At 41.3% G+C, this 26,045-nt stretch overlaps 1 protein-coding gene across 4 annotated transcripts in view; it reads left to right on the top strand.

Annotated features, from left to right (window-relative positions):
* Positions 1-5,787: 5,787 nt before the first annotated feature.
* Positions 5,788-26,045, top strand: part of LOC148843921 (P-loop containing nucleoside triphosphate hydrolases superfamily protein) — a 69,674-nt gene continuing 49,416 nt past the window's right edge. Inside the window, exons 1-6 of one of the 4 annotated variants that reach the window (XM_088958963.1) lie at positions 5,788-6,349; positions 9,538-9,861; positions 10,072-10,176; positions 10,575-10,652; positions 16,274-16,415; positions 16,540-16,610. In XM_088958963.1, coding sequence (XP_088815089.1) covers positions 9,697-9,861; positions 10,072-10,176; positions 10,575-10,652; positions 16,274-16,415; positions 16,540-16,610 — 561 coding nt within the window. In that variant the 5' untranslated portion in view covers positions 5,788-6,349; positions 9,538-9,696. Of the gene's footprint in view, positions 6,350-9,470; positions 9,862-10,071; positions 10,177-10,574; positions 10,653-16,273; positions 16,416-16,539; positions 16,611-26,045 lie in introns of all 4 variants that reach the window. The other 3 variants (XM_088958965.1, XM_088958964.1, XM_088958966.1) reach the window with 3 other exon arrangements.

Here is a 26,045-nt window from a genome sequence, read left to right as displayed (position 1 = left end):
GTGTATGCTAGCTTTTCCATCTCCGGGTATCTCGTTTTCGCTCCCTGCAATACTTTACTAACATAATACATGGATCATTGACCCGATCAACTTCATTTATTAGTACCGAACCGACCACTTCGTCGCTCACCGAGAGGTATAGTTCTAAGACATCGCCATCCTCGAGCCGAGTTAAGGTCGGCAAGTTAGACAATTTTGTATGCCCTTAGCTTCAATCCAATTCGATGTACTTTTGACATTTAGTGTAAATAAATAAAGTGCATGTTTGATTCATGTTGTTTGGTATATTTCTGTGTAAGACCCTAAAATTGGACACTTATAGAGACTAGTGTTAGTTTTAAATGTTCACAACCATTGGATAAGTCTGGGAGATTTATCCTACAAAAGTTGATACTGATGTGCCACTAAGTGTTGGGATGGCTTGTCTCAGATACCAGGGTAAGACCCATGGCACATGCAGTATGGGATTGCTTGAATCCTTGAACCAGACCAGATTTCCAGTATTGCCCTAGACATTGGAGATAAATGGGCAAAACTGGAAAGTTACACCTGACCCCTGGACTCGATTATGACACTTCACTAGGTGTCGGATTGGGCTGTCTTTGATATGTCAATCAGTGAGATCCTTAGTGGGGGTCAAAACCTGGACATGTTGGGGCAGTCTTTGATATGTCAACCAAATCGGTTCCGAAAACTCCATATGAATTATGGACTGGAAGGAAGCCAAGTGTGAGATACTTGAAGATTTGGGGTTGTCCTGCACACGTTAAAAGAACAAGTGCGGACAAGTTGGAATCCAAAACTAGTCGTTGCCTATTTATTGGCTACCCAAAAGATTCAGTGGGTTATCTATTCAGCAGGAGCGGATCTTAGTGTCTTCTTTGGGCATGAACACCAATTTTGAGAGATACTGTTTCTCCGGATCTGGTAATCCTCCCTATTTCTTTTGGTTCAGATCTAGTTCGATTATGGTTCAAGTAGAATCCTTGAATATTGTATTCTAAATTTAGGGAATATGATTCCCAGTTGGGAGAAGGTAGGAAAATTTTTGAAATTCGCCCACCCATTCTGCACCCTTCCTGACGTCCATTAGATGGATCCTACCATTCTTTCATGGCACACTAGCAAGGTATTTCTTGAGCTCGTCGAATGCAAGCTTGTAATCTTGGGTCCATTTGAACCCTTTGCTCTTAATTACCTTAAAGAATGGTAGACAACGGTCAGCCGATTTAGACATGAAGCAGCTTAGGGCGGCTATGCAGCCATTCAACCTCTAAACCTCCTTCAACTTCCGGGGCGGTCTCATATCTAAAATGACCTTAATCTTATTCGGGTTGGCCTCGATGCCACGCCGGTTAACGATGTATCCTAGGAACTTGCCCGAGGTCACATCGAACACATACTTGTTTGGGTTCAGTCTAATATTAAACTTACGCAGAATTTCAAAAACAGATTGCAAATCTTGTATTACTTCATGTGAGAATTGAGTTTTGATGATGATGTTGTCTACATAGCATTCTACTTTTCTGCCGATTAACGGGGCAAACAATTTATTTACAAGCCTTTGAAAGGTTTCCCCTGCGTTTTTCAACCCGAAGGGCATAACCTTATAACAGTATAGATCGAACTCCATGATGAAGGTAGTTTTTTCTTCGTCTGCCGGGTCCATCTTGATTTGGTTATAGCCTGAATAGGCGTCCAAGAAACTTAGCAACTCGTGCCCTGAGGTCATGTCCACTAAGCGGTCAATTCTGGGGAGTGGGAAGCAGTCTTTTGGGCAAGCTCGGTTTAGGTCTGTGTAGTCGACGCACATGCGCCACTTGCCGTTGGCCTTCTTTACCAGGACGGGGTTGGCTACCCAACTCGGGTAGTGGACTTCTCTTATGAAGTCAGCTGCGATGAGATTTTCGACCTCCTCATCGACCACTTTCCACCGCTCCGGGGCTAGGTTGCGTTTCTTCTGTCTAACGGACCTAACTACAGGATCAATGTTCAGCTTGTAAGTTATGAGTCCGGGGTCTATACTGGGCATCTCTGCCAAGGACAATGCAAAAATACTAAATTTTGAAGTAAGAAACTTACTAGTTTTGATCGTTGAAATTCCTGGACGGAAGTACCGATCTGAAACGTTCGAGCTGTGTCCATTGCTGAGGTCGGAACTGCGACTGTTTCTTCTATTGGCGCGGCTCGTTCTTCGCCTTGTTCCATAGGCCGCTCCAGCTCGAGATCGTCAGCTACCTTTGTTTTTCCCTTCAGGGTGGCGACGTAGCACTTACGAGACTCGAGCTAGTCGCCCCGCGCTACTCCCACACCAAAGTTAGTTGGGAACTTCATAGCCAAATGGTAAGTGGAGACCACCGCCCGTAGGACATGGATGATCGGTCGACCTACTATGACATTGTAGGGGGAGGGGGTCGCGACCACCAAGAAGTCGTGCTTAAATCTGACCACACAAGGCCACGTGTCGACTTCCACAGGTACTGTTATTTTCCCAAGGGGCCAGACTTTTTCTTCACAGAAGCCTACCAAAGGAGTGTCTGCGGGCTTCAGGTCGCTTTTCTGCAATTGGAGCTGGTCAAATGCAGCTTTGAAAATTGGCTCAAAGTCGTTGACTCTTAGTTTTATTACGAGCGCGTCGTCGTGGGGGTAGTGGATTTCTCGCGCATCATCTTCTGTTGTGAAGAAAATTGGCTCTTCTGTCCTCGGCCATTTTGGGGGGTTCTGCTCCTCCCAAGTGGCTTCACAAATCAAAGTCCGAGCTGCTACTGAAGTGCAACCCACGATGATAGAGCCTCCCACTATCATGTGGATGGTTCCCTGGACTGACCTCTCCTCTGGAGGCTGCCTCTGTGGTTGTTCGACCGGCCTGCTGCTGGACTCGGGAGCATCCTTACCACACTCCCCTTGCCGACCTATTTTATTACTATTATTATTATTCTGTACAAAGTTTCTCAGATACCCGCGATGGATGAGCTCATCTATCTCATCACGGAGGTTTTTACAACTCTCGGTACTGTGATCGTGATCTTTGTGAAAACTGCAATACATATTCTTATTCCTTTCATTGGGATTCCCCCTCAGACGGGGTGGCCACTTCACGTATGGGGCATCCTTGATCACCATTAGGATTTCAGCCCACTTCGCGTTCAGTGGTGTGTAATCGGCTCAATTCGCTATAGGAGGTCGGAATAATTGACCTGGCCTTGACCCCCGAGTTGTGTCCTTTTTCTTTCGGCTGTCTCCTTGACTGGAGAGCTCTCCTTCCCTCTTTCTTTTTTCGGGTATGCCCTCCCCCTTTTGGTTGATCTCCTCTTCGGTGGCTATGAACCTGTCCGCAAGCTTCAAGAACTCGGTTATGGTCGCCGACTGGTTGACGACCATGTGCCATTTAAACTCTTTGTGCGCCATGCCCTTCTTAGCTGTTGCAAGGCGTACGACGGGGTCCAGGTGCGGTATCTGCATACAAGCATCGTTGAACTGCTTGATATATATTCGGATGGATTCTCCCTCTCTCTGTACTATGCTGAGGAGACTTTCTTCAGTTCACGGACACCGCTTGCTAGTAACGAAGTGGGACGTTAATGTTTGTGCGAATTGCGCCCAACTTCTTATCGACCCGGGTGCCAAGTTCCGGTACCATGTATGGGTTGCTCCCCTAAAAGTAGTGGAGAAGGCCACGCACATGCATGACTCACTAGCTCGCGCCAAGTGCATCTATGACTTAAAGGCATCTACGTGATCATTTGGGTCAAACGACCTGTCATATTTGTCAAGAGGGGGGGAGCTTGAAGTCTTTGGGCATCGGGACTGCCAGGAGTTTGGGAGACAAGGGGGATGGAACCGAGAGGAAGGGGGATTTGACTTCGGTCGAGCTTACCTCTTCTTTGCCCATGAGCTTGGGCAAATCGCGGGTGACAGATCGGCAAGCTCGGCGGCGGCGTCTCTGCTTCTTGGTGGGCTCGGCGTTCGTCCGAAATGGTCTGCGCAGGGAGTATCCCGGTCTACTGGTGATGGCTGCGAACAAAGGGGTCCTGCTTGGAGTCTGTTGTCAGGACCTCGAACCGGTTCTCAAGGAGTGGGGCTTCAAACTTCGACTGCCGAGGTGACGTAGACCTGGTGAGATCGGGGTAGCCGATCTCTCTTGTCTATCACGAGGGGAGGCATGGTTTTTTGGGAGGTTTTGGGGGACCTCTCCTTGGCCAGAGGGGCACTCATCCTGGCGGTGATACTTAGCTTGCTGAGAGGCTGGGTGCCGAGGCAAGAACTGTGGTTGCTAAAGTTGAGGTTGAGGCAGCTGGGGGAATTGCTGCTGATACTGATACTGGGAGACCTAGTGCAGTACGTGTTGTTGATAGAGCTGAAGTTGCTGGAACTGTTGCATTTGTGCCTGCATGACTCGCATGCACTGCATCAAGTCCTCTAGTTGGTTTGAGCAGGCCGCTGGGGGCACGACCAAGGGTTCGGTGAACGCTGCTCCGGCTGTAGCGGGGAGTGGGGCGACGACAGGTGCCATTGTGAGAGGCACATTCAAACTGGGGATTCCGTCCGCAGAGAGGGGGACGGTGAATTGTCCGATATAGATAGTAGGAAGCTGGGGTTGTTCTTTGGAAGTTGTCCATTTCCGTGCTTTGTTTGACGTTGCTAGAGGAAGCCATGAGCATTAGATTGTTTCAAGGAAGATAAGAACTGAGAAGGTTTAGAGAGAAAGGCCTTTCGAAGCGTTTCCCACAGACGGCGCCAAATGATGCGGCACATTCCTGGCACTCCTAGTTGGCTGCTGACTGGCTCCTTCCTGGCAACGGACAATACCTAAGAAGATGAAAGGAAGGATTCCCGGGGATTTTACCCGGTGGGAATACTCTAATGCTTAAGTTAGAACGCAAGAAAGAAGGAAAATAAGAGTTGGTAGCTAAGAGTGTACGTCACGCTTTATCACTATACTCGAGAGATTAGAGGTCTCCAGAAGAAGCTTCTCTTCTGCCCTGAGGGCTTTTATAGGGGCGCTCTTGTGAGATCGAGCATAACTGCTACTGGGCTCCTGTCACAGCCGTTACTTGCCAAGTCTGCGCAGGTGATCGTTATAGTGTACTATTCACTTGGCTAAGTGACACATCCCAAAGGGGCAGGCACGCCTCCATCTGTCAAGGGACGTGGGTACAGACTGTTGAAAGGACAAGGACTGCACAGCCAGTCAGGAGACGTAGCGCAGTTTGTACGGTACAGTCTTGTTAGATGGAAGCTTCCTAAGAGCGTCGCATCACTCAGTTGCAAGTTACCTCATAGTGAGCTATCCTTGCCGTGAGCTACCTTTGAGTCAGTAGTTCTTCTGTCCAGGTGCTGGAGCGAGTTGGTTTCCCTGGCTCGCGAGCTGAAATAGTCTTAGAGTATTCCCTTCTCGGTAGCTCGGGGACAACGTGAGCTCCTCTTATAGCAAGCTATGTAGCGAGCTGTTCTACAAGCTCGATACTTAACTGTGGTCAGGCCATGATGCTGAGTTGTTGCTCGTGCTGCGTCAGATCCACATGTCATCATGTCAGTCGGTTGGGTTAAATCATCCTCCATTACCTACCTTTGTGAATTTTCACCCGAAGTAGACGTTGTTTACCCTTCGATCACACAAAAATTCCATTATGAGGTTCTAGATTAACTGAATCGGGCCCTTGCGAGATCGCCCATTTGGGCCGATCCAACCCTACCAATCAAACTTAGATTGTCTCAAAACCCCACTTTCCAAATTTCAATCAAACATACCATCATTTACCCCTTTCATCTAAAAATATTCCGTTCCAACCAACCTCGCTGGCCCACTCTTACAACCCCCTTTTTGTGGTCGGACCAGTTTCAACCCTCTATTCTTTAACCCGGAACCACCATCATCGATCCAAACCCCGGTCTGACTCAATAAGCCCTCTTTGACCCGTGTGAGCAAAGCTGCCTGACTCAATAAGCGCTCTATTTCGGGCAGAGAGCAGAAAGAAAGGGGAGAGGGGAGGAGCGGAGAGAAGAGTTCTGTGAGGGAGCGAAGACGAAGGTCGGAGAAGAGAGCTCTGGGAGAGAGCGAGGAAAAGGGAGACAGAGCGAATCAGAGAGGGGGGAGAAGAAGAAGAATTGGGAGGAGAACTCTGGGAGGGAGAGAAAGCTTTTCATCCCCTGTGCCACAGTGGCGGTGAACGAAGAGTAACTCGCCGCAGTGAATGGTTTTGGTCGCCCATCGGATTCCGGCGACTCACTATCACCTCCGTGTACCACGTTCTAAGGTTTCTCACCAGTCTCTGTCTTCATTCACCATTAGCAGCACCAGGCAAGTTCAGGCCAAGATACCGAACCAGTTGAAGCTCAACTTCATCTGGTAATCTTTTTTTTTTTTTTTTTTCGTTTCTTTGTTGTGTTTTCGACTGATATCTTTCCCTCTCCATAGACCACATTCGATCATCAATCAGGGGAGACAGCAGGGAAAATTGGTTGAGCTGTCTCTATGATTTCTAAGGTTGATGGCAAGTGTTAGGACGGGAGATGTGTTTTTTTTTTTTTTTTTTTGATTTACATGTCATTATTTACGCTGAATGCTTCTCTAGTATTCTGATATATTTCAAGTTACCCTGTTTTTTATTTTTTTATTTTTTTTCTCTTTCCTTCTTTCCCTTCTCTTTCCTTCAATCCTTAATCACCTAGTTTCTCGTTGTTATTTTTACTAGTAGTTTTTTTTTCCTGCCTTATCCTTTCGATATGAATGTTGCTGTCTTTTTTAGTTGATGCTTGGTTTAAACTTAAAATCCTCCACTACTATTCAGATTAATCGTACGGTGTGCTAATGCTTCAAACCGATTAAATGGATTGTTTTAAATAAGCAAGGTGTGCCGGTTTTCTTTCTTTGTTACCCAAGATAATGGCGGATGAACTCAGATGTTCTACCCCCTCTGTAATTAGAAAGGATTATCAGCAGGACTCTTTTGAATTGCCGATACAATGAAGGCTTAGCAACCATAATTAAAGAAGAGTATGATAAAATAAAAAAATAAAAAAAAGAGAGGAGGAAAATAATGGAAGCCGGAAGGAATAAAGATCTGTTGGTGAGATCTCACCAAATCGACTCTTGTAGAGTCCCTGAAACCCTTTGGACCTGCCGTTTTACCGTATTTTTGTCTTGAATCATTATGTTCTCATAATCGAGTAAGCTTGGAGCATTGCTTTCTTTTCTTTTTCGTTCTCTTTTCTTTTCTTTGTCTCGCTCATACGATGGCTCTTTTTTTTTCACTATTAGTTTTAATTGTTAATTTTAGTTTATGTTTTTCATCAGCACTGCATTCCCTTCTTAAAGTTGTTAGCATTTTTCTTTATTTCTTTCCGTCGGATCTGTTTCATTCTTTGTTTGAAAAACGATTTCTAATTGGTGACAGACTGAAAGTTTCTGTATCATATTTAGTAATTTCTTCCCCATATCCCTTGGCCCGTTACAAGAAACATGTGCTTGAACTTTGGTTTTTGTTTTCAAAGGGAAAAATAAGTTGATTTTGTTTCAAAAAACAATACATGTTTTTTTGAACCATCAAAATAATGGTTTTTTAAACAAAAACAAACTTTCTAATATAGAACTTATATGATTTATGGATCATAATATCAAATAACTATATGAAAACATACTTTTGAAACTAGAAATTCAAGAATATGTTTTTGGTTTTAGTCTTGGAAACAAATACATAACAAAGAATATGTTTTTTTTTTTTTTTGTATTTTTGTTTTGAGAAATAATTTGTTTTCAAACCAAAAGGTTTTGATTTCTTTTTGGAATTGACAATAAGAAAAAACAATTCATGTTGTAAAGTGCTCCCTTAATGGTCTAGAATAACTTGCAAAGGTGGAAGAAGATGGAGTCCAATAACCAAGATCAAATATAGTGATAATGGAATCTTTCTAGGGATGAAAAATTGGGAGTTTTGAAATGGTCAACAAAACAATTGGCTATCCTAGTAGAGGCTTCCAGAAGAGAGTAGAAGCTGCTAGAAAGGAATTTTGAGGAGGAAGAAATAAGAAAAGCTGTCTTCTCCATGAACAGATCTAAAGCACTAGGGTCGGACGGTTTCACAATGGCTTTCTTTCAAGATTGTTGGGACATAAACAAGGAAGACTTGATTGAGGTCTTCAAGGAATTCAAGGATAATTCAGTGATTAGTCGTGGAGTTAATGCTACTTTTTTAGCCTTAATTCCCAGGAAGAAAGAGGCCAGGCATCCAAAGGACTTTCGACTTATTAGTTTGGTGACTAGTGTATACAAGATTGTGGCTAAGGTCTTATGTTTGAGGATTGAAAAGGTTCTTCCTTGTCTTATCAGCCAAACCCAAGGAGCTTTTGTTCAGGGGAGACAACATTCATTTAATTAGAATACTCATTTTTAAATTGAGTCTATATTTAATTGTGAGGTTTAAATTGTAAATTGAATTACTACTTTTCACATTATTCAATTCCCTCTATTTAAATCTTACATTTTTTTTTGGTAAATGAACAAAAAAAAAACATTACAAAAAGAAGAGTCTAGCCAAGCTCATAAGATTGTCAATGATACTTAAAACTTCACAACTTTATCCGATTATTACATATTTGGATGAGGTGTTTATCATCATTATCATCATCATCTAGAATTGCCATGTGCAAAGAACATGCACACTTACTAGTCAAGTAAAAGAGCCTAATAATATCTAACACGAGGAATTGGGAAATGACAGACACACATTCCGGGAAGGGAACCGAGTTGTTGATTGGCTTGCTAATTGTGCTCATTCAAATCTTAGTTCAATTTCTTATTTGCCTTACTTTCTTAAGTGTCTTTCTTGTGCTGACATTTGGGGATGGGCTACCCCCCATTGTGTGTAGCTCCTGTTTTGGATCTCTGGTTTACATAAAAAAAAGAGCCCAATGCTACACTCTGTTTAATGGTGGAACTTCCGAAAAAAAACTTTACAAATAATTTTCCAAAATAAACATTTTACTTATATACAATATTTATTTTGCAAACCAATTTTAAAACAACTTAAAATCTACTTCCAGCAGTTTTGCAGTTTTCATCAGAGTATGTTAGGAATATTCTCTTTGTCTCATAAAGCATTAGATCCTATCATAATGATTGCTAGCTTAGATATCATTCTGATAATGCTTTAACACACCCACTTATTGATCTCACAAGGACCTCAATGGTTAGTATATTAAAAGTAGACCAATGTTATAATTGACATATTACCATTATCGTATTACTTGAATTATAAAAAAATAGTACCATTATCATGTATGTAACTACAAACAACAATCCAATTACTCTACTAATATAAAAACAAGGTACAAGAGCAAAGTGGAAATGGTTTGGCTTAATGTTTCATAAACACTCATACCATGGGGATTTAACTCTAGCATTTGAAAGAAATGCTCCACCATTAACGAGTAGTAGTTTTGTTAGTTGAACCATAATTTGCTCCTAACAGCACATCCCCCAGTCTGTTGGGAACATCACCCATGAATAACAACGAGCCTGGATCTGCTCCTAAACAGGCGCTCCTCACACCAACCTCACAAGACGTCTCAGCCGCACTTCAAGCTACTGGGCTACCAAACAACAATACCCTTCCCTACTGCATCTTCCCCGTACAGAGCGAGCGCGGGAGTGAGAATTTGCGAACGGAGCGAGCAAGCTAGTAAGAGAAAGAAGAGATGGGTGCATTGGGGAAAGTAATGAAGAAGGCGTTGGGAGATATGGGGTTCAACAGGGGTGGTGGAATCATCAACTGGTTCCCTGGTCACATGGCTGCAGCTACTCGAGCCATTTGCGACCGTCTCAAGCTCGCAGACCTTGTTATTGAAGTCCGTGATGCTCGTGTTAGTTCTCTTTCTCTCTCTGTTTATCTGGTTTAGTTCTTGCTCAATGATGTTAATCGTGTCTTCTGTAAAAAGAAAATATCTTCTCTCCACCTCAAACTATTTCAGGCGATTTCATCACTGATAGTTTTTTTTTTCTTCTAGTAAAATTACTCTTAATCCAAGTATTTTATTTGTGATTATTTTGTTGTTTTTCCTTGTGGAAAACAGATTCCTTTATCTTCCGTGAATGAAGATCTCCAACCTGTTCTTTCCAGCAAAAGGCGTGTAATTGCTCTCAATAAGAAGGATTTGGCCAATCCCAATATAATGCAAGTAAGCAGATTTTTTCTACTCATGATCGTTTGATAATGACAGAAGTGATCAACCCAACTTTAGCTTCAGCCATTATGGAGCTTTCTAAAAAGAAAAAGTAATAAATCATTCAGTTCAGTCACTTCATTTGTTATCAAACGAGCCTTTAGTAGTTGAGAAGATAAAATCAAGCTTTTTCAGTGAAAATTACCTAGTAGTTTTCCTAATCAGCAAATTTAATTGTTGAGCATATAGAGAACCTTGAATGTGGCAAATGTAAGGAGTTTCTTGAAGTTGCGTTTTGCAACTTACCCCTTAAGGATTTGTGCAGTTAAAGCCATTTTTGTCTCCACTATGACAATATGTTCTCAAATTTGTTGCTTCTTCAGTGAATATTACCTGTGCTGTGCTTTTTGCAGAAATGGATTCAATGTTTTGATTCACACAAGCAAGATTGTCTTTCAATAAATGCACACAGCAAGACTTCTGTCAAGAAGGTTAGTTGATCTTTAATATGGTTCTGTTATACTAATCTTTTGGCTTATTATTTTATTTATTTTTAACATGGCACGAGACACATGCAAGATGTTATTTTTTTTTTTCTTTGCTGCTTTTCTTTTTCTTATTGTGACCCCCAACAAAGAAATGGCTATCCATGGGCAGCTCTCTCCTTTTAGTTCTTAATATGGTAAGTAGGATCGCAAAATGTGTAAAGTATATGCTGTTTGAATTCACAAATCTTCTGCTCCTGTTTCTGTGTCATTTATACATACTGATTTAGTGTTGCATTGTAATTGACAACAAGCACCACTTGCTATCTCAGGCAGTTTGTCTATCAACCTAGAATTTTGAGAATGATTTCACTAAAGTCACCTTGAATGAGGACAAATGCCCTTCGTTCTTTTACTTTACTTTCTAAGAATATCTAAGTTTATTCAGATTTGAGATGATGTTCTTTGAAGTCCCTAGTTTCTGTTAAAAGGTTAAGGATTGGTGGGTAAGTGTAGATGCTTCAGCCACTTTTGTTCCGAAGGTAAAATTTGTCAAGTTAAGAATAAAGGAGTGGAATGATATTGACTTTGGGAGTCTGTAGTCGCACAAGGAAAGGGCCCTAACTATAATCTCAAAGTTGGATGTGAAGGAAGCTTGCAGTAGTCTTTTGCATGTTGTGCCACATGGAAGAAGTGTCTTGGCATTAGATCTAGGGTGTAATGGTTGAAAGAGGGGGATAAAAACACCAAGTTCTTCCACTAGATGGTTCGTGGCAGAGCACTATCACTACAATCAAGGTGAATGAGAGGCTATTGGAATCTCAAGAGGAAGTGAGAAATGGGATTGTAGCTTTTAACAAAATTCCCATGCGGAAGGAGATGTAATTAGGCCACAGTTAGATGGTGTTATTTTTTATTAGCTTGGAGACTTGGACAGGGATTGGATTGAACGGGATTTTTGGGAGGGTATGGACTGCACTTTAGGAGCTCAATGGGGACAAAGCCCTGAGCCCCAATGGCTTTCCAATAGGTTTCTACACTAAGTGTTTGGATTTTTTGAAGGCAGACCTGCTGCTGGCAGCGGAATATTTTTAGAGAAATGATTTATCAAAAAAAATATTTTTAGAGAAATGCTAAGCTGTTTCAAGGTGCAAAATCTAACTTCATCTGCTGACTAGGGGTGATCATGGGCCGGGTCAGGCTGGGCCTGGGCTGGGCTTTGCACCTATGATAAGGGCTATACCCGGGGTCTTTGCACCTATGATAAGGGCTATACCCGGGGTCCAGGTCTGGCTTGACCCAGGTTCCAGACCTGAAACATAAGCCCAAAGGCCTGGGTTGGGCTGGGCCTGATTCTGGGCCTATGTTTTTATGTATAAAATATTACATATGCATAATATTTTACATTATATATATAGTATGCACACAAAATTTATTTTATATATTATATAATGTAAAATATTGTATAAAACATATGTTGTAAATGGTACATTATAATATTTATATATAAATAATACAATGTGGCATCAAATACCTTGTGTGCATATATATATATATATATAAAATATATATAAAATACATATATTTAAATATATGTGGGCTTGAAGTATTAGGCCCAGGCTGCGCTTGGGCCTGAACAAAAACCTAGGCCCAAACTCAGAATTTCTGAGCTGGGCCGGGCTGAAAATGATCACCCCTGCTGCTGATCTCAAAGATTTCTGTCCAGTCATTCTCACTAGAAGTTTCTACAAGATTATCTCTAAGCTGTTGGCAAACCATTTGAGGATAGTTCCTCAGACTTTCCTGTGGCTGATTTATTAAGAAATTGGAAAGAGATAGCTACCTCTGCTTTGTGTAAGAGGACTCCTAGTCCCTCATGGTCCCCTCCTCCCTCTGGATTTATAAAACTGAATTTTGATGGCAGTAGTTTGAGGAATCCAGGGCCTTCTGGGATTGGGGGAGTTTTCAGGAATGAGGAAGGGGATGTTATTTGCATTGTTCTCAGGCCCCATAGGGGAAGGAGAATCTATTAGGGCTGAGATCCTTGCAGCTCTGTAAGGAATTCAAAGAGCAAGGGAACTAAATATCAGATGTTTGGGGTGGTGATTAGCTGGCTGAAGGAAGAGGACAGTGGCTTGTGGAAGCTATAACAATGAAAAGAAAATATTCTGTTGGTTGGGCCGAGACATTGAGATACAATATAGCTGGGCGAAGAGGACTGCTAACTCATTTGCAGATGGGCTGGCCAAGCAGGGGGTGAATTGGGAGGTTATCTTTTGGGCTAATTTTTAATTTTATGTCATTGCTTTCTGTTGATGGGGAGTTAAGACTTTTTACCTCCCCTATTGTATCTAAAGCTTCATAAATATTCACATCATTAATAAAGTTTTTTGTTGCCGATAAAAAAAAAACCATTTGAGCATAGTCTTAGGGAAATTGGTTCTACCCTCTCAAGGAGCTTTTGTGGATGGGAGGCAAATCCTCGGTGGGCTTCTTATTGCAAATGAATGCATTAATTCCCACTTATGGCAAAGTATGCCAGGTCTCCTCTGCAAACTTGACTTAGAAAAAGCCTATGATCATGTTCATTGGCAATTTGTTGACTATATTTTGAGGAGAATGAGCTTTGAGTGCTCTGGAGGTGTTGGATCTTTTGCTGCATTTATGATCCTATGTTTTCAATCATCACCAATGGAGCTTCAGAGGGGTATTTTAAGGGTCAGCAAGGACTTGGGCAATGCGACCCGCTTTTTCCCTACTTTTCTCACTTATAGTGGATCCGTTGGGGAGACTGATTAACAAGGCAGTTGAAGTAAGATAGCTTTAAGGGGTCTCAGTAGGGTTGGGGGAGGGGCGTCAGTGACTTTATTACAATATGCTGATGACACACTTTTGATATGTATTGAGGCTGCTTCAGGCTTGAAAGTGAATTTAAGATAGAGCCATATTATTCCCGCGGGAGAAGAGAAGATTCTTGTCCGCTAACCCAGAGTGTTTTGTCCAGCTTGCCAACCTACTATCTTTCTTTGTTTTCTTTGCTGGCATCAGTGGCCAAAGTGCTGGAGAAGTTGCAGAGGGATTTTTTGTGGGAGGGGGTTAACGAAGAAATGAAAGTTCATTTGATTTCTTGGGATATGGTTTTTGAACCCAAGGAGAAAGGTGGGACTGGTACGAGACTTGAGAGTTGAGACTTATGAATGATTCTCTTCTTTGTAAATGGCTGTAGAGATATGGGCAAGAAAGGTCTCATCTGTGGTGGTAAGTGATTGAAAGCAAGTGTGGAAGAGTACCAATGGATTGGATTTCTCTTGAGCCTCAACAGTCTTATGGCACTAGTGTGTGGAAAGGAATCATGGCTAGCCTGCCCAAGTTTCAAAAGAACATCAAATTCAAGCCTGGAACAGGGGATGCTGTTTCCTTTTGGAGATACTCTCGGTGTTCCGGTCAACCTTTTTGTTATTTATTCCTTCTTTTGTAATCACTTTTACCAAGGAAGGTGTGGTTTGCAATTATGTGGATTTAATCAATGAACAGGTGGTCTGGTCTCCTACTTTCTGAAGGAATTTGAATGATTGTGAGGTCCTCTCTCTTTTGGATTTGATGCCAAGCTGCAAGGTTGAGATTGTTCCAGGATCATGAGATGTTCAGCTTTGTGCTGGAGATGAGAATGGGTTGTTTTCTACTAAATCTTGTTATCATGTTTTGCTGGGTCCTTGGATTTGGGAGTCTGAGGTGCCTACAAATGTTTTTTTTTTTTTTGTGTGTGTGTGTGTTTGTGGCTAGCTGGAAGAGATAGGATTCAAATGGTCGAGGCTTTAGTGAGATGGGGCATGCAGTTGAACGGCATCTGTTGCCTTTGGGGTGTGGGCTCAGAATCTGTTCACCATCTGCTACTCCACTCCTTTACCTATCGACCTTGGTGTCACTTCTTTCAGCTGTTCCGTGTGCAGTGGGTTCTTCCTACTTTGATTGAGTTGTTATCTTCTTGAGGATGTGGACCTTTCTTGGCGAGGGGGATTCTTTGGAATTGCTTGCCATTTGCAATCTGTTGGACCACTTCGAAGGGAATTGCAGAGTTTTTTTAGTCCAAATTGGCTCCAGTTGAAGCTGTCATTAGCAAGGTGGAATGGACCTTGATGAGACGGGCTAGTGTTTCAAGGCTTTTTGAGGGAACTTCAGCCGATTCTTTCACTGACAATTGGATCTCTGTCATTTTTTGATTTATTGTATAAATGTATAGTGATCTGCATTTAAATGCTTCTGTGCATATTATAAGCACTCTTTTTGTATATGCTGAGGGCTTCTTGCTTTCTTATGGTTGTTTTAATACAATCATCTTAATCACTTATAAGAAAAGAATATCTAATGGCTTGATGTGACTATTTGCATAGGTTTTGTTTATGGATACTTATGGTCAGGAGAAGTTCATCCTTTTACGATCTATACTCTGTATTCCTAAATTAGTCTCTAAGAAAGGAACGGGCAGCTTTTCCATCTTCTATCTTGTTGAAATAAAGCCTTGACCTTGGTTTTGGATTTTGAAGGGATAGAAGAATGATATAATTGTATTGATCCAACTGAGTATTGTATTAATATATGTGGAAAAATTACAATGCTCTGCACAATGAGCCAATGTGCCGGACCTACTCCAATCTGAAGGGACATTTTTAAATCTGCCATGACGTGCATACCTAGAATGAATTCTTCCCCATGCATATCTTGTTCTCCAAAATTCTTTATTTTCTTTCAGTCCATAAGGACTAAAATACAGATGAAAAAAGTACACAACCTGAGGATGCAAAATTGCTCTTCTAGTGATGGAAACTAACTACTAGTTTTCTGTTGTCAAGATCGTATTCAAGTGCCCCCAAACAAATGACTATGTTATACTTCGTCAATCTAGCACTCTGAAGTGTGCCAATTACTATTATGTGATTGAGGAACTTCATATAATTGTTGTCACACAGTAAATTGATTAAGACAACCCCTCAAGGATGGACCAGAATGAGGAGTGCCGAGTCCCATCTTGATAGGCCCTCAACTACCCATTCGGGCCCATGCCAGGAGACCCAGGCCCAAGACACTCAGCAACCAGGCCCTGCACGAGAGAAGCACCTGATCACCCATGTGCAGCCTCCACTGAGGTTCGTTTACGTGAGAGGCATGTCCTTCCAGTTAGTTACCAGTCGCAGTCAAATCCATGTGCAGGAGAGGGGAGAGCATAAATAATTGTAAACCTCATTTGTTCGGCAAGAAAGAAAACCTACTATTCTCCTCCCTTCTTCCTCTTCTCCTTCTTCCATCCTCTTCTTCCTCTCTTCTACTCTGTTTCAGGAAGGTGAGCTCCCTCGAACCAGCTCCGAGTTCTAGAATTCTAAACGGATCTATCACATCCCCTAACCCTTTCTGATTTAAAGAATCATCTGAATAATACATAACTAGAATTCAGAAGTGGGAAAATAAAATGAAGCCCCATATGGTCTTATCTACTATCTCCATCTAGTCTCAAACCTGAATCCTCAATAACAAGATTTATGTTTTCTAGTTTCTGGAATTGCTTTTAAACCAATATTATATCGTTCTATGCTAGCTGTATATTCTTCTGAATTGTGGCTTATTTGTGAAAGCTACTTGAACTTGTGGAGCTGAAATTGAAGGAAGTGATTTCAAGGGAACCCACTCTCCTTGTTATGGTGGTCGGTGTGCCTAATGTAGGGAAATCAGCTCTTATTAATTCCATCCACCAAATTGCTTCTGCTTGTTTTCCTGGTAATATTTTGTTGGGCTTCTCAATACTGGTAACCATTATTAGGAGGTTGTATAAGCAATATGTCAGTATTTTCTATTGTGAAACAGCACATCAAGCATGATTGGTTGGAGAATTTTTGTATAGTGCAGGAGAAGATCAAGCGAGCTACCGTGGGACCCTTGCCGGGTGTAACTCAAGATATTGCAGGATATAAGGTAAATTTCATCATGTTTTACTTTTTAATTTGATCCACAGCAACCTACTTCTGGCTTTCCTTCTTTCCTTCTTGTTATTTCTTTTTTTTTTTTTTCAATCTTTTGTTTTATAGTTTACAGTCATTAGCTTTATATCATAATAAATATTGAGTCATGAGCATAGCATCGTAGTTTCTGCAGATACTGTTAATCCTTTGTTTTGAAGATCAATAAAAAAGAAAATTTATTAAGAAAAAGAGGGAAGAATACAAATAGGTGATACGGCATCACCTCCCAAGAGAAACAAAAACAGGCACCCTCTCTCCCACTAATCCCACAAACTACAATTCAAAACCCAAACGAGAGACATCAAAATTACCCACAAAAAACCAAAGGGAAACAAAGCAAAACAAAACTCACCATAACCCCATCTCTCCATTCCAACAACCAAACCTAGAGGCTCCACCCACTAAACTGAAAAGCCCCCCCCCCCCAACAAATATGCAAAAAAACAAATCGTGCTAAATCTTTATAGATTGAAACAGGAATCTCTTTGATTTTCTTTATAATTCTTTTTGTCTTTTTCACCCTCTTGTTCACAAATGATCCCCCCTTCAATCTAGACAAAACTTTTGACACCAGAATAGTCCAATTATTTCTTTGATGCCTGAATCTTCTTACTGCATTTGGATGAACCTCAATATTTTCTATCATCTTAATGTTAGCATTGATCCTATCTAACTCAAATACAGCGTTCTTCTTAAACACTTGCTCTGCTGCCACCTCAGCACCCTTCTTCAAAACAGCCCTTGCAACTTTCATTGAAATACATCTATCTTCCTCCACAATGTTTCTTACAATTGAAACATCCCCTTCGGGTGTCAAATTATTCTTCTTTCTACCTTTTGAAGGCCCACCGGGCATTTATTCCACCTCCTTAAAAGACTTCCTTGTGATTTCCTCTCACCCAAGAAAGAACAAACCTAGGGTTTTGCTTTTTTTCTGATCAATGACTTCAAATTTCATTAACACAGAAAAACATATTACAAAGAGGGAAAAATAAAGGCCCTGTTTGGCGCATCTTTTCGCGTGGGCTGTTGGCTTTTTAGAAGCCCGACAGCCCACACTTTCATCTTTTCCTTTTTGGTTGGGAAAAGATCTAGCCGCCAAAAGCCGCAGCCCCGAAAAGACGTGGGAAACCTGTTTTGGGCTATTTTTGGGAAGCTCCAAATGGAGGTTTTTGTTTTTTTTTTCAACTCTTCTTCACAAATAAAGATGCGCAAAGAGCCATGCCTTAACCAAATGGTCTTCAAGCTGCTAAGATCTTAATGCAAAAGCTCACATCGTCTTTTGACTGTTAGTTCTGCCAGAAGATCTTCTAAAGAAGACTTGCCAAACGGCCCCAAAATCTCTTTACTATCCCCAAATTTTATGAATAAAGTTACAATTGAGCCCAAAACAACTGATTTCTTCCCACCCTTGTTTTGCCAAAGCATCATCAAAACCATTAGCTTTCTTTTAACCCAATTAACTCTCACATCCATGCCTCATGTCAACCATTTAAATTTCTTCCTTTCATTTGCTGTAGTTTCTGTTGAGACACAAATAAAGGGAATATAAGTGTACAAGAAAAGGCCACATCAGCCTTTAAAGAATATAACTAACAGCCAACCACTAGAACAAACTGAATAACAAACTAGACAAGTGGACTGGACAAGTGGAGAGGCTGGTACAACAAAATGAACAGCCAACCACTAGAACAAACTAAATAACAAACTAGACAAGTGGACTGGACAAGTGGAGAGGCTGGTATAACAGAATTGTAACAGCAGTTTAACAACAGTGTATAAATAACAGCAGTGTTATAACAGAATGATTTTATTGAATTGGGAATACAACCTCTCTTCCTTTCTATCTCTCTCTCTCTCTCTCTCTCTCTCTCATTCTGGAGGCAGGCTCCCTCGAAAGAGTCCTTGAGTTAGGCAGTTCCTAACAAGTTGGTATTAGAGCCAATTCCGAGCCAAGATGCCAAGCACAAGATCATCAACAATGGAGAACAGAGTTGATTACATGGAAGGAGAAATGCAAAGAATATCAGCCGATGTCAAAGAAATCAAAGAAAGCTTTGCATCCTTGCTGGAAAGACTGGCATAGGCACCACCTGCGCAAATAACGCAGTGACACCAGTCATCGAAGTGGATCAAGAACTGCAAGAATCGAGTTTCCCATCTTCACAGGAGGAGATCCCACTTCCTGGCTTTTGCGAACAGAAAGATACTTCGATTACCATGACACACAAGGCCCTGATCGTGTTCCCCTAGCCTCTACACACCTGGAAGGAGAGGTGATCGTTTGGTACCAATGGTATCGGCGACGACACCCAAGGGCCACATGGGCCGACTTCACCAACGCCTTAACCATGCGATTTGGGGTCTCAGCCTTTGAGAATTATGACGAAAGCCTCGCTAAGCTACAACAGACTGGCTCCATCCAAGATTATCAGATGGCGTTTGAAAGATTGGCAGTGCGCGTGCAAGGTTGGCCAGAAAACGTGCTTGTTGGCAGTTTTGTTGGAGGACTTAAGAAGGAATTGCGGCTGGAGGTAAAAGCCATGCTGCCCACCTCCGTTCTTGAAGCAGTATCAATAGCCCGATTACATGAAGACAAAATAAACCGGGCAAGAAGGATCAGCCGACCCCTGGGAGATGCGATCAGATTGGGTGTAACCAACCAAGAACCTGGAATCTTGGGTAAACCAGAGCCCATATCAGGAATAGGAATCACAGGCAAGGATGCTAGCTCTGGTTCAGGTCCCGGCTCAGCCAAGAGGTTAACCTGGGCTGAGATGCAAGCCCGACGAGAAAAGGGCCTTTGCTATGCATGTGGAGACAAGTTTGGGCCGGGCCATCGCTGTAAGGTCCCGCAAGTTTTCTTCCTGCAACCTGAAACTGAATATGTCGAGCAATCAGCCGACATTGAGGAGCCAAGGGATGACCAAGAATGGGTACCAAGGACAAAGGAATACCTAGAAGTATCCCTGCAAGCCTTGATCGTCTTGCTTCTTCTCAAACGATGCGAGTAACCATACTGATACAGGGGCGCCATGTATCGGTTCTGATAGACAGTGGCAGCACCCTCAATTTCATCACCCAAACCTTGGTCAGGCAACTAGGGGTTCCAGTCCAACCATGTGCAGCCTTTTGGGTGCACGTAGCTAATGGGAGCAGCCTGGTATGTGACAGTACGTGCACAGAATTAAAGATGATGATACAAAGACATGAGTTCGAGGTGGATCTGCACCCCCTGGAAATCAGTGGAGCAGATGTAGCTCTCGGAGTCCAATGGTTAAGGCAACTAGGGCCGGTGATATGTGATTGGACCCGCCTCACCATGGATTTCCAAATGGGCAGCTCACAGATGCATATTCAAGGGCAGCTGTCCAAGGGTCCAGGACCTATTAGCCTTGCCTCCCTAAGGAAACAAGCAGCAGACCCAGTGCACATCGTTTTCATGCAGATAGACTCCCACAAGAACAGCCCCATTCTAGCCCAAGAAAGCAGATCCGAAGAGGGCCGCACACAACTACAGCAGCTACTTCAGAAGTTCTCAGGGATCTTCCAAGAACCTAAGGAACAGATTTCAGGTGGATACGCAAAGGGAATCACATCGAACCAGAGGCATCGGTGGTATGGTCAGGTCTTCCGATTGAGGATCCAACTTGGGAACCTTACTTGGATTTACAGAATAGATTTCCACATCTAGACCTTGAGGGCAAGGTCACTTTCAAGGGAGGAGGGACTGTTGAGACACAAATAAAGGGAATATAAGTGTACAAGAAAAGGCCACATCAGCCTTTAAAGAATATAACTAACTGCCAATCACTAGAACAAACTGAATAACAAACTAGAGAAGTGGACTGGACAAGTGGAGAGGCTGGTACAACAGAATTAACAGCCAACCACTAGAACAAACTAAATAACAAACTAAACAAGTGGACTGGACAAGTGGAGAGGCTGGTATAACAGAATTGTAACAGCAGTGTATAAATAACAGCAGTGTTATAACAGAATGATTTTATTGAATTGGGAATACAACCTCTCTCTCTCTCTCTCATTCTGGAGGCAGGCTCCCTCGAAAGAGTCCCTGAGTTAGGCAGTTCCTAACAGTTTCACATTGTGGCTCTTTCCTTTTGCAACCAACCCACCAGTAACTTTGAGTCTCCTTCTATAATCAACTTATTGATGTTCATCTCCTTTGCTTTTTGCACTCCTTCCATCAGAGCCAACATCTTATCCCTTAGTGAATCCCTTACACCTATTGGTTCAGAGAATATACCAATAATGCTGCCCTCCTTGTTTCTAAAAACACCACCAGTACCTGAGGGACCTGGATTCCTTGCACTACTCCCATCAAAGTTCAGCTTAGTGAAGCCATCCTTCCATCAAAGCCATCTTAGCACTCAGTGAAACTCCTACACCCATTGGTCTAGAGAATATGCCAATAATGCTGTCCTCATTTCTAAAAACACCACCAATACCTGAGGGACCTGGATTCCCTGCACTACTCCTATCAAAGTTCAACTTAGTGAAGCCATATGTTGGTGGGGACCAACCAAGACTTAATACAAGCTTATGACTATCTGAACTTGCCACCTCCTTCCAATTTCTCATAATATTTTTTTTTGATAAATGAATGGTAATTTTATTAAGAAGAGAAGAAAGTGTACAATCACCCTAAGAGGAGGTACGGTATATTACCTCCCCTTAGAAATGAGAATATGATCACACTCTTACAGAAATACAATTATAAGGTAGCCCAGAACAATTCACCCCTTGGTACCCCCTTGTTTAACCAAACAATCATCCATGGCATTTGCTGATTTGCTAACGCATTGAATCTAATTGTCATGTTCCTTGTAAGCCAATTAACTTTCTTGAGAAGATCCCTGTAGTCCCCCTTTACTATCAAGTGCTCCACTCCAAGTTGGTTTTTAATCTGTATTCCTTGCACTGTAGCCAGTATCTCAGCCCTTGTAGAGTCCACAACTCACACTGGTCCTCAAAATAAGGATAATCCTTATCTCTCAGAATCCCTCCTATACCTGAGAGCCCTGGATTACCTTTACTACCGTCAAAGTTCAACTTCACCACTCCTTTTGAGGAGGTATCCATTCTGCTTTGTAATCTATTAATTTTAGAGGATGTGGATCCCACTTCTGCCCAACTTTTCTGAAAATCATTAGAGGAAAAATTCGCAAAAAGATATGAAGCTTTCAACCAAAGAATTGCCTTTGTCAATAACCAATGTGCACTCCTGTACTTCAGCTAGGCTTCTTTCCTTTTCTTGGAATATTCTGGCATTCCTCTCCTTGCAAATAGTCCACAAAATAGCTGCTCTGACACACTTCCACATTAGTTCTCCATGGAACTATCCTAACAGTGAAGGAGCCACTCGGAGTCATAATATCACTGAAAAATTAGCAAATAACTAAGGATTTTGCCCATTGGACTATCCTAACAGTGATGGTCTCAACAATGGCCTCTTTTCTTCTTTCTTTTTCTGTAAATACCCTTGCATTCCTTTTCTCCGAAATGGTCCAGACTATGGAAGCTCCTACACAACTCCAAAACAATCATCCCTTCTTTGCCAACTAAAGAATGCCATGGCAAACAAACTTTGCACATTTGGTAGAGTGAAGAGGAAGGGTGATAGTGTCCTTTTGTCTAATTCCTCTCAAAGTTGAAAGAAATCCACCACATTTCCATTCACAAATAGAGAACGATGATAAGTCTGAATACATCCCTTTATCCGCTTGCACCATCTCTCCTCAAAACCAAAGCTTCTCATCACTTTTAATAGAAAGGACCAATCCACTATATCATAAGCTTTCTCCTAATCCAATTTAAATAAAAAACCTATTTTTTCCTTTCCTTTTCTACTCCTCCACGCTTTCACTTGCAATTAAAATTTTATTAGTGATTTGTTTATTCTTTATCCCTTTATCCACTTGCACCATTTCTCCTGAAAACCAAAGCTTCTCATCACTTTTAATAGAAAGGACCAATCCACTATATCATAAGCTTTCTCCAAATCCAATTTAAACAAAAAACCTATTTTTTCCTTTCCTTTTCTACTCCTCCACGCTTTCACTTGCAATTAAAATTTTATCAGTGATTTGTTTATTCTTCACGAAGGCCCCTTGATTTAGTGAAATAATACTGGGAAGAGCAGCTCTAGTCCTTAGAGATAGAACCTTAGCCATATATAAGCTATTTACCAAGCTAATGGGCCTAATCTCTAGCATGCAAAGCATCAGACTTTTTAGGCTCCTGAGCAATGAAGGTTGAATTCAATCTTGGATTTATTATTCCTTTCCTAAAGAATTGATTGAAAACTTCTTGCAAGTCCTCTTTCAAGATTTCCCAATATTCTTAGTAGAATGCCATTGTGAACCTATTTGGCCCAAGAGCTTTACAACTTTCCATGGAAAACACTACCTCTTTTATTTCCCCCAGCTAAAACTTCCTCTCCAACTAAGCTTTAACCTCATTTGTTAACCATGACCAATCTAACCCTATCAACCAAATCCTATTGTGCAAAGGTCTTCTGAAAATAGATTTGAAGTGTTCTTTAGAAGCCATATCTATCTCATTTTACTGCTTAACTGTTACACCATCCACTACTAAAGCAGATATATGATTTTTCCTCCTTTTGTCATTAGTTATTACATGAAAGAACTTTGTATTTTTACCGCCCTCTTTTACCCATTTATATTTTAATTTTTGCCTCCAGCTAGTTTTCTCTTTATAAAGTATATCCTCTGATCGTTTCCTCAACTCCCATCTAGCTTCTTTCTCCCTTTCCTCAAAATTCTCCCAAACTTCCTTGTCATCCAACTCCTCTATTTGATTGATCACCGATTGCTTCCTTTCTTCTAATCTCCTAAAGTGTTGAATATTCCACTGATCCACTTTAATTTTAGCCTTTAGATCTTGCAATTTCATTGCATTCCACTTTATCCTTGGATTACTTTCTCCCACTACTCCTTAATCTTTTGCCCAGATTCTGGATGATTGGTACTCTCCTTGTTCTTCCTTAAAGATGAAAATTGGCCAATGACCAGATGTTACCCTTGGCAGAATTCTTGAAACTAAACCTCTCAATGCTCTTCCCAATCCATTGAGAATAAAAATTTATCCAATGCTGAATAAATCGGGTTGGCTTGGAGGGGACCAGGTAAAACTACTATGTGGGAGAGGCAATTCCTTAAGTTAAAATGCTTTTATAAACTGATTAAACCTGCTCATACTAGTAGTGATACCTTGTTTATTGTTATTTGTATGCTCTAAGAATCTAATGACATTGAAATCCCCTCCTATACACCAAAATCCCTCCCACAATCCTCTAGTATCTCCCAACTCTTCCAACAATTCATTTCTCTCCCTATACCCATTAGGTCCATAAATATTTGTTAACATCCATTCAAAACCATCTTCCACTTGTTTGAATTTTATAGAAACTGGAAAATTTCCCACTAACTCTTCTATTCCAACCACCACCTTATCTCCTGATAATGTCACTATGCCTCTTGAGGACCCCCAAGATGGATCCATTGCCCAACTTATGCCCATAGCCCTCCACAAACTTCTGGCCCATCTTCTGTCAAACTCTAGCAACTTGGATTCTTGAAGCACTCCCTATGATTGATCTTTTCTTATTACCTCTTTTATGATTGATCTTTTCCTAGCACTCCCTAATCCTCTAACATTCTAGTTGATTATCTTCATTTCACTACTTTGTTTTACCTATTGTTCCTTTTTTACCTACTTCCCTTTTATCCTATCCCTTCCCCCACTAAATTCCTTGTCCCCTTTACATCCAAACTTAATCTCTCTACTTCACTCAATTTATTCTTCATCTTAATCTCTCTACTTCACTCAATTTTCTCTTCTTAACCTTTCCTTCCTCCTTATTCTTTCTCAAGTAAGTCCTCAAGTCATTCGGGTCCTTCACCTTATACCCAAGTTTCCCAACAAAATTTTTCATTGTTTCCTCATTATTGTTATCTCCATCTTCCTTCTTTGTCACTTTTAATCTGTTTTCCCCCTTATCCTCCTTCTCTCTCATATCGTTTTCTTCCTCCTTTTCTTTTAAACAAGTATCTCCTTCAGTTTCTTTCCTTTTCAACTCCTTAAAAAAACCTTCCATTAACTGCCAAGTTCTTAATCCTTCCTTCTCTTCTACCATTATTTTCTTCCCTTTTCCATCCTCAATTCCTTCCCTCCTATAGGTGATATAGGCAGTGTTTTTAGGGGCTTGCAACCCAACAACTGTTTGGGAACCCGGTGAAGGACTAGTAGACACAAAGCAGGAGTTAGTATCTGAAATCGAAAGGACAATAGTACCTGAGACTGAGTGAAAAGAGGAGGTAGCAGCTAGAACTGAAGGTGCTATTGTTCTTCCCTGCACGCTTGGTTGGACAAAACTGTCCCCACTAGTGAGGTCTTTGTAGTGAGAATGGGCCGAATGGGCCTTAGTGTTTTTTTTTTCAGTAGCATTTAAGGTTATGTTTGTTGGTTATGGGTCTTAGTTATGGGCTTTCTTTTTGTTTTCTTTAATTATTTCTTTAGTGCTGGCCACCCCATTAAGGGCATCCAAGTAATTGTACTAAGGGTCTGTTTGTTTGCTTTGAAGTCAAACATCTGAAAGTGCAATAATTATATTAAGAGGTATATTGGTATTGGTGAATTTTTCTTCCCTCTGAACTCTGAATGCAGAGAATGTTGTTCCGAATTCTGAATTCTAAATTCTGAAAATGATCAAATATCCATTTTGACCCTATATATGAGAGTTTTTGTTTGTCTTTTTGGGGATATCATTGGAAAACAAAAAGTTGTATGGTTGCACTTTAAGAAATAAGAGATAAGAGGAAACAAACACCCAATTTTCTCTTAAAATTAAAAGATTCATCTTAAGAGATAAGAGTTAAGAGGAAACAAAGTCCCTTAGTTTTAGAATTAAATTAATAAAAGAGATCAAGGGGGCTAGAGAGAGAGAGGTTCGAACTCTTCTTTTCTCTCTTTCCTTCTCTTCTTCCACGACCTACTGCTGAAACCACTTTCTTCTCTCTTCCTTTCTTTCTTTTCCTATATTTTTTGAATTACTACAAGTGTATTTCTCAACTTGGTATCAGAGTAGGTTCTCACTTTCAACTTCTTTCTATTTTCTTTGCCCATACACAGTGTGTATGGAGAATTGACTGGTTGATCAATCAGCAACTTATGCAGCCAGTTAGGAGGGCTTTTAGAGAGTTTTTGTCGAGGTTTTCATCCTTAATTGAAGCCCAAAGCAGGCTCTTGGAGATTTTTCTTGAAAACCCTAAATAACTAGAGAAATCTTGTTACAGGCCATAGAGATAGTTTGAACTAGGTGCTTGGGGATTAGAGGTAAGCCTTT

This window comes from Nelumbo lutea, chromosome 8 (genome assembly GCF_056320005.1).
Source record: "Nelumbo lutea isolate HS-2025 chromosome 8, American lotus-T2T, whole genome shotgun sequence".
NCBI lineage: Eukaryota > Viridiplantae > Streptophyta > Magnoliopsida > Proteales > Nelumbonaceae > Nelumbo > Nelumbo lutea.
The sequence above is the reverse complement of the archived record's forward strand: the minus strand, read 5'-3'. Positions and strand labels throughout refer to the sequence as shown.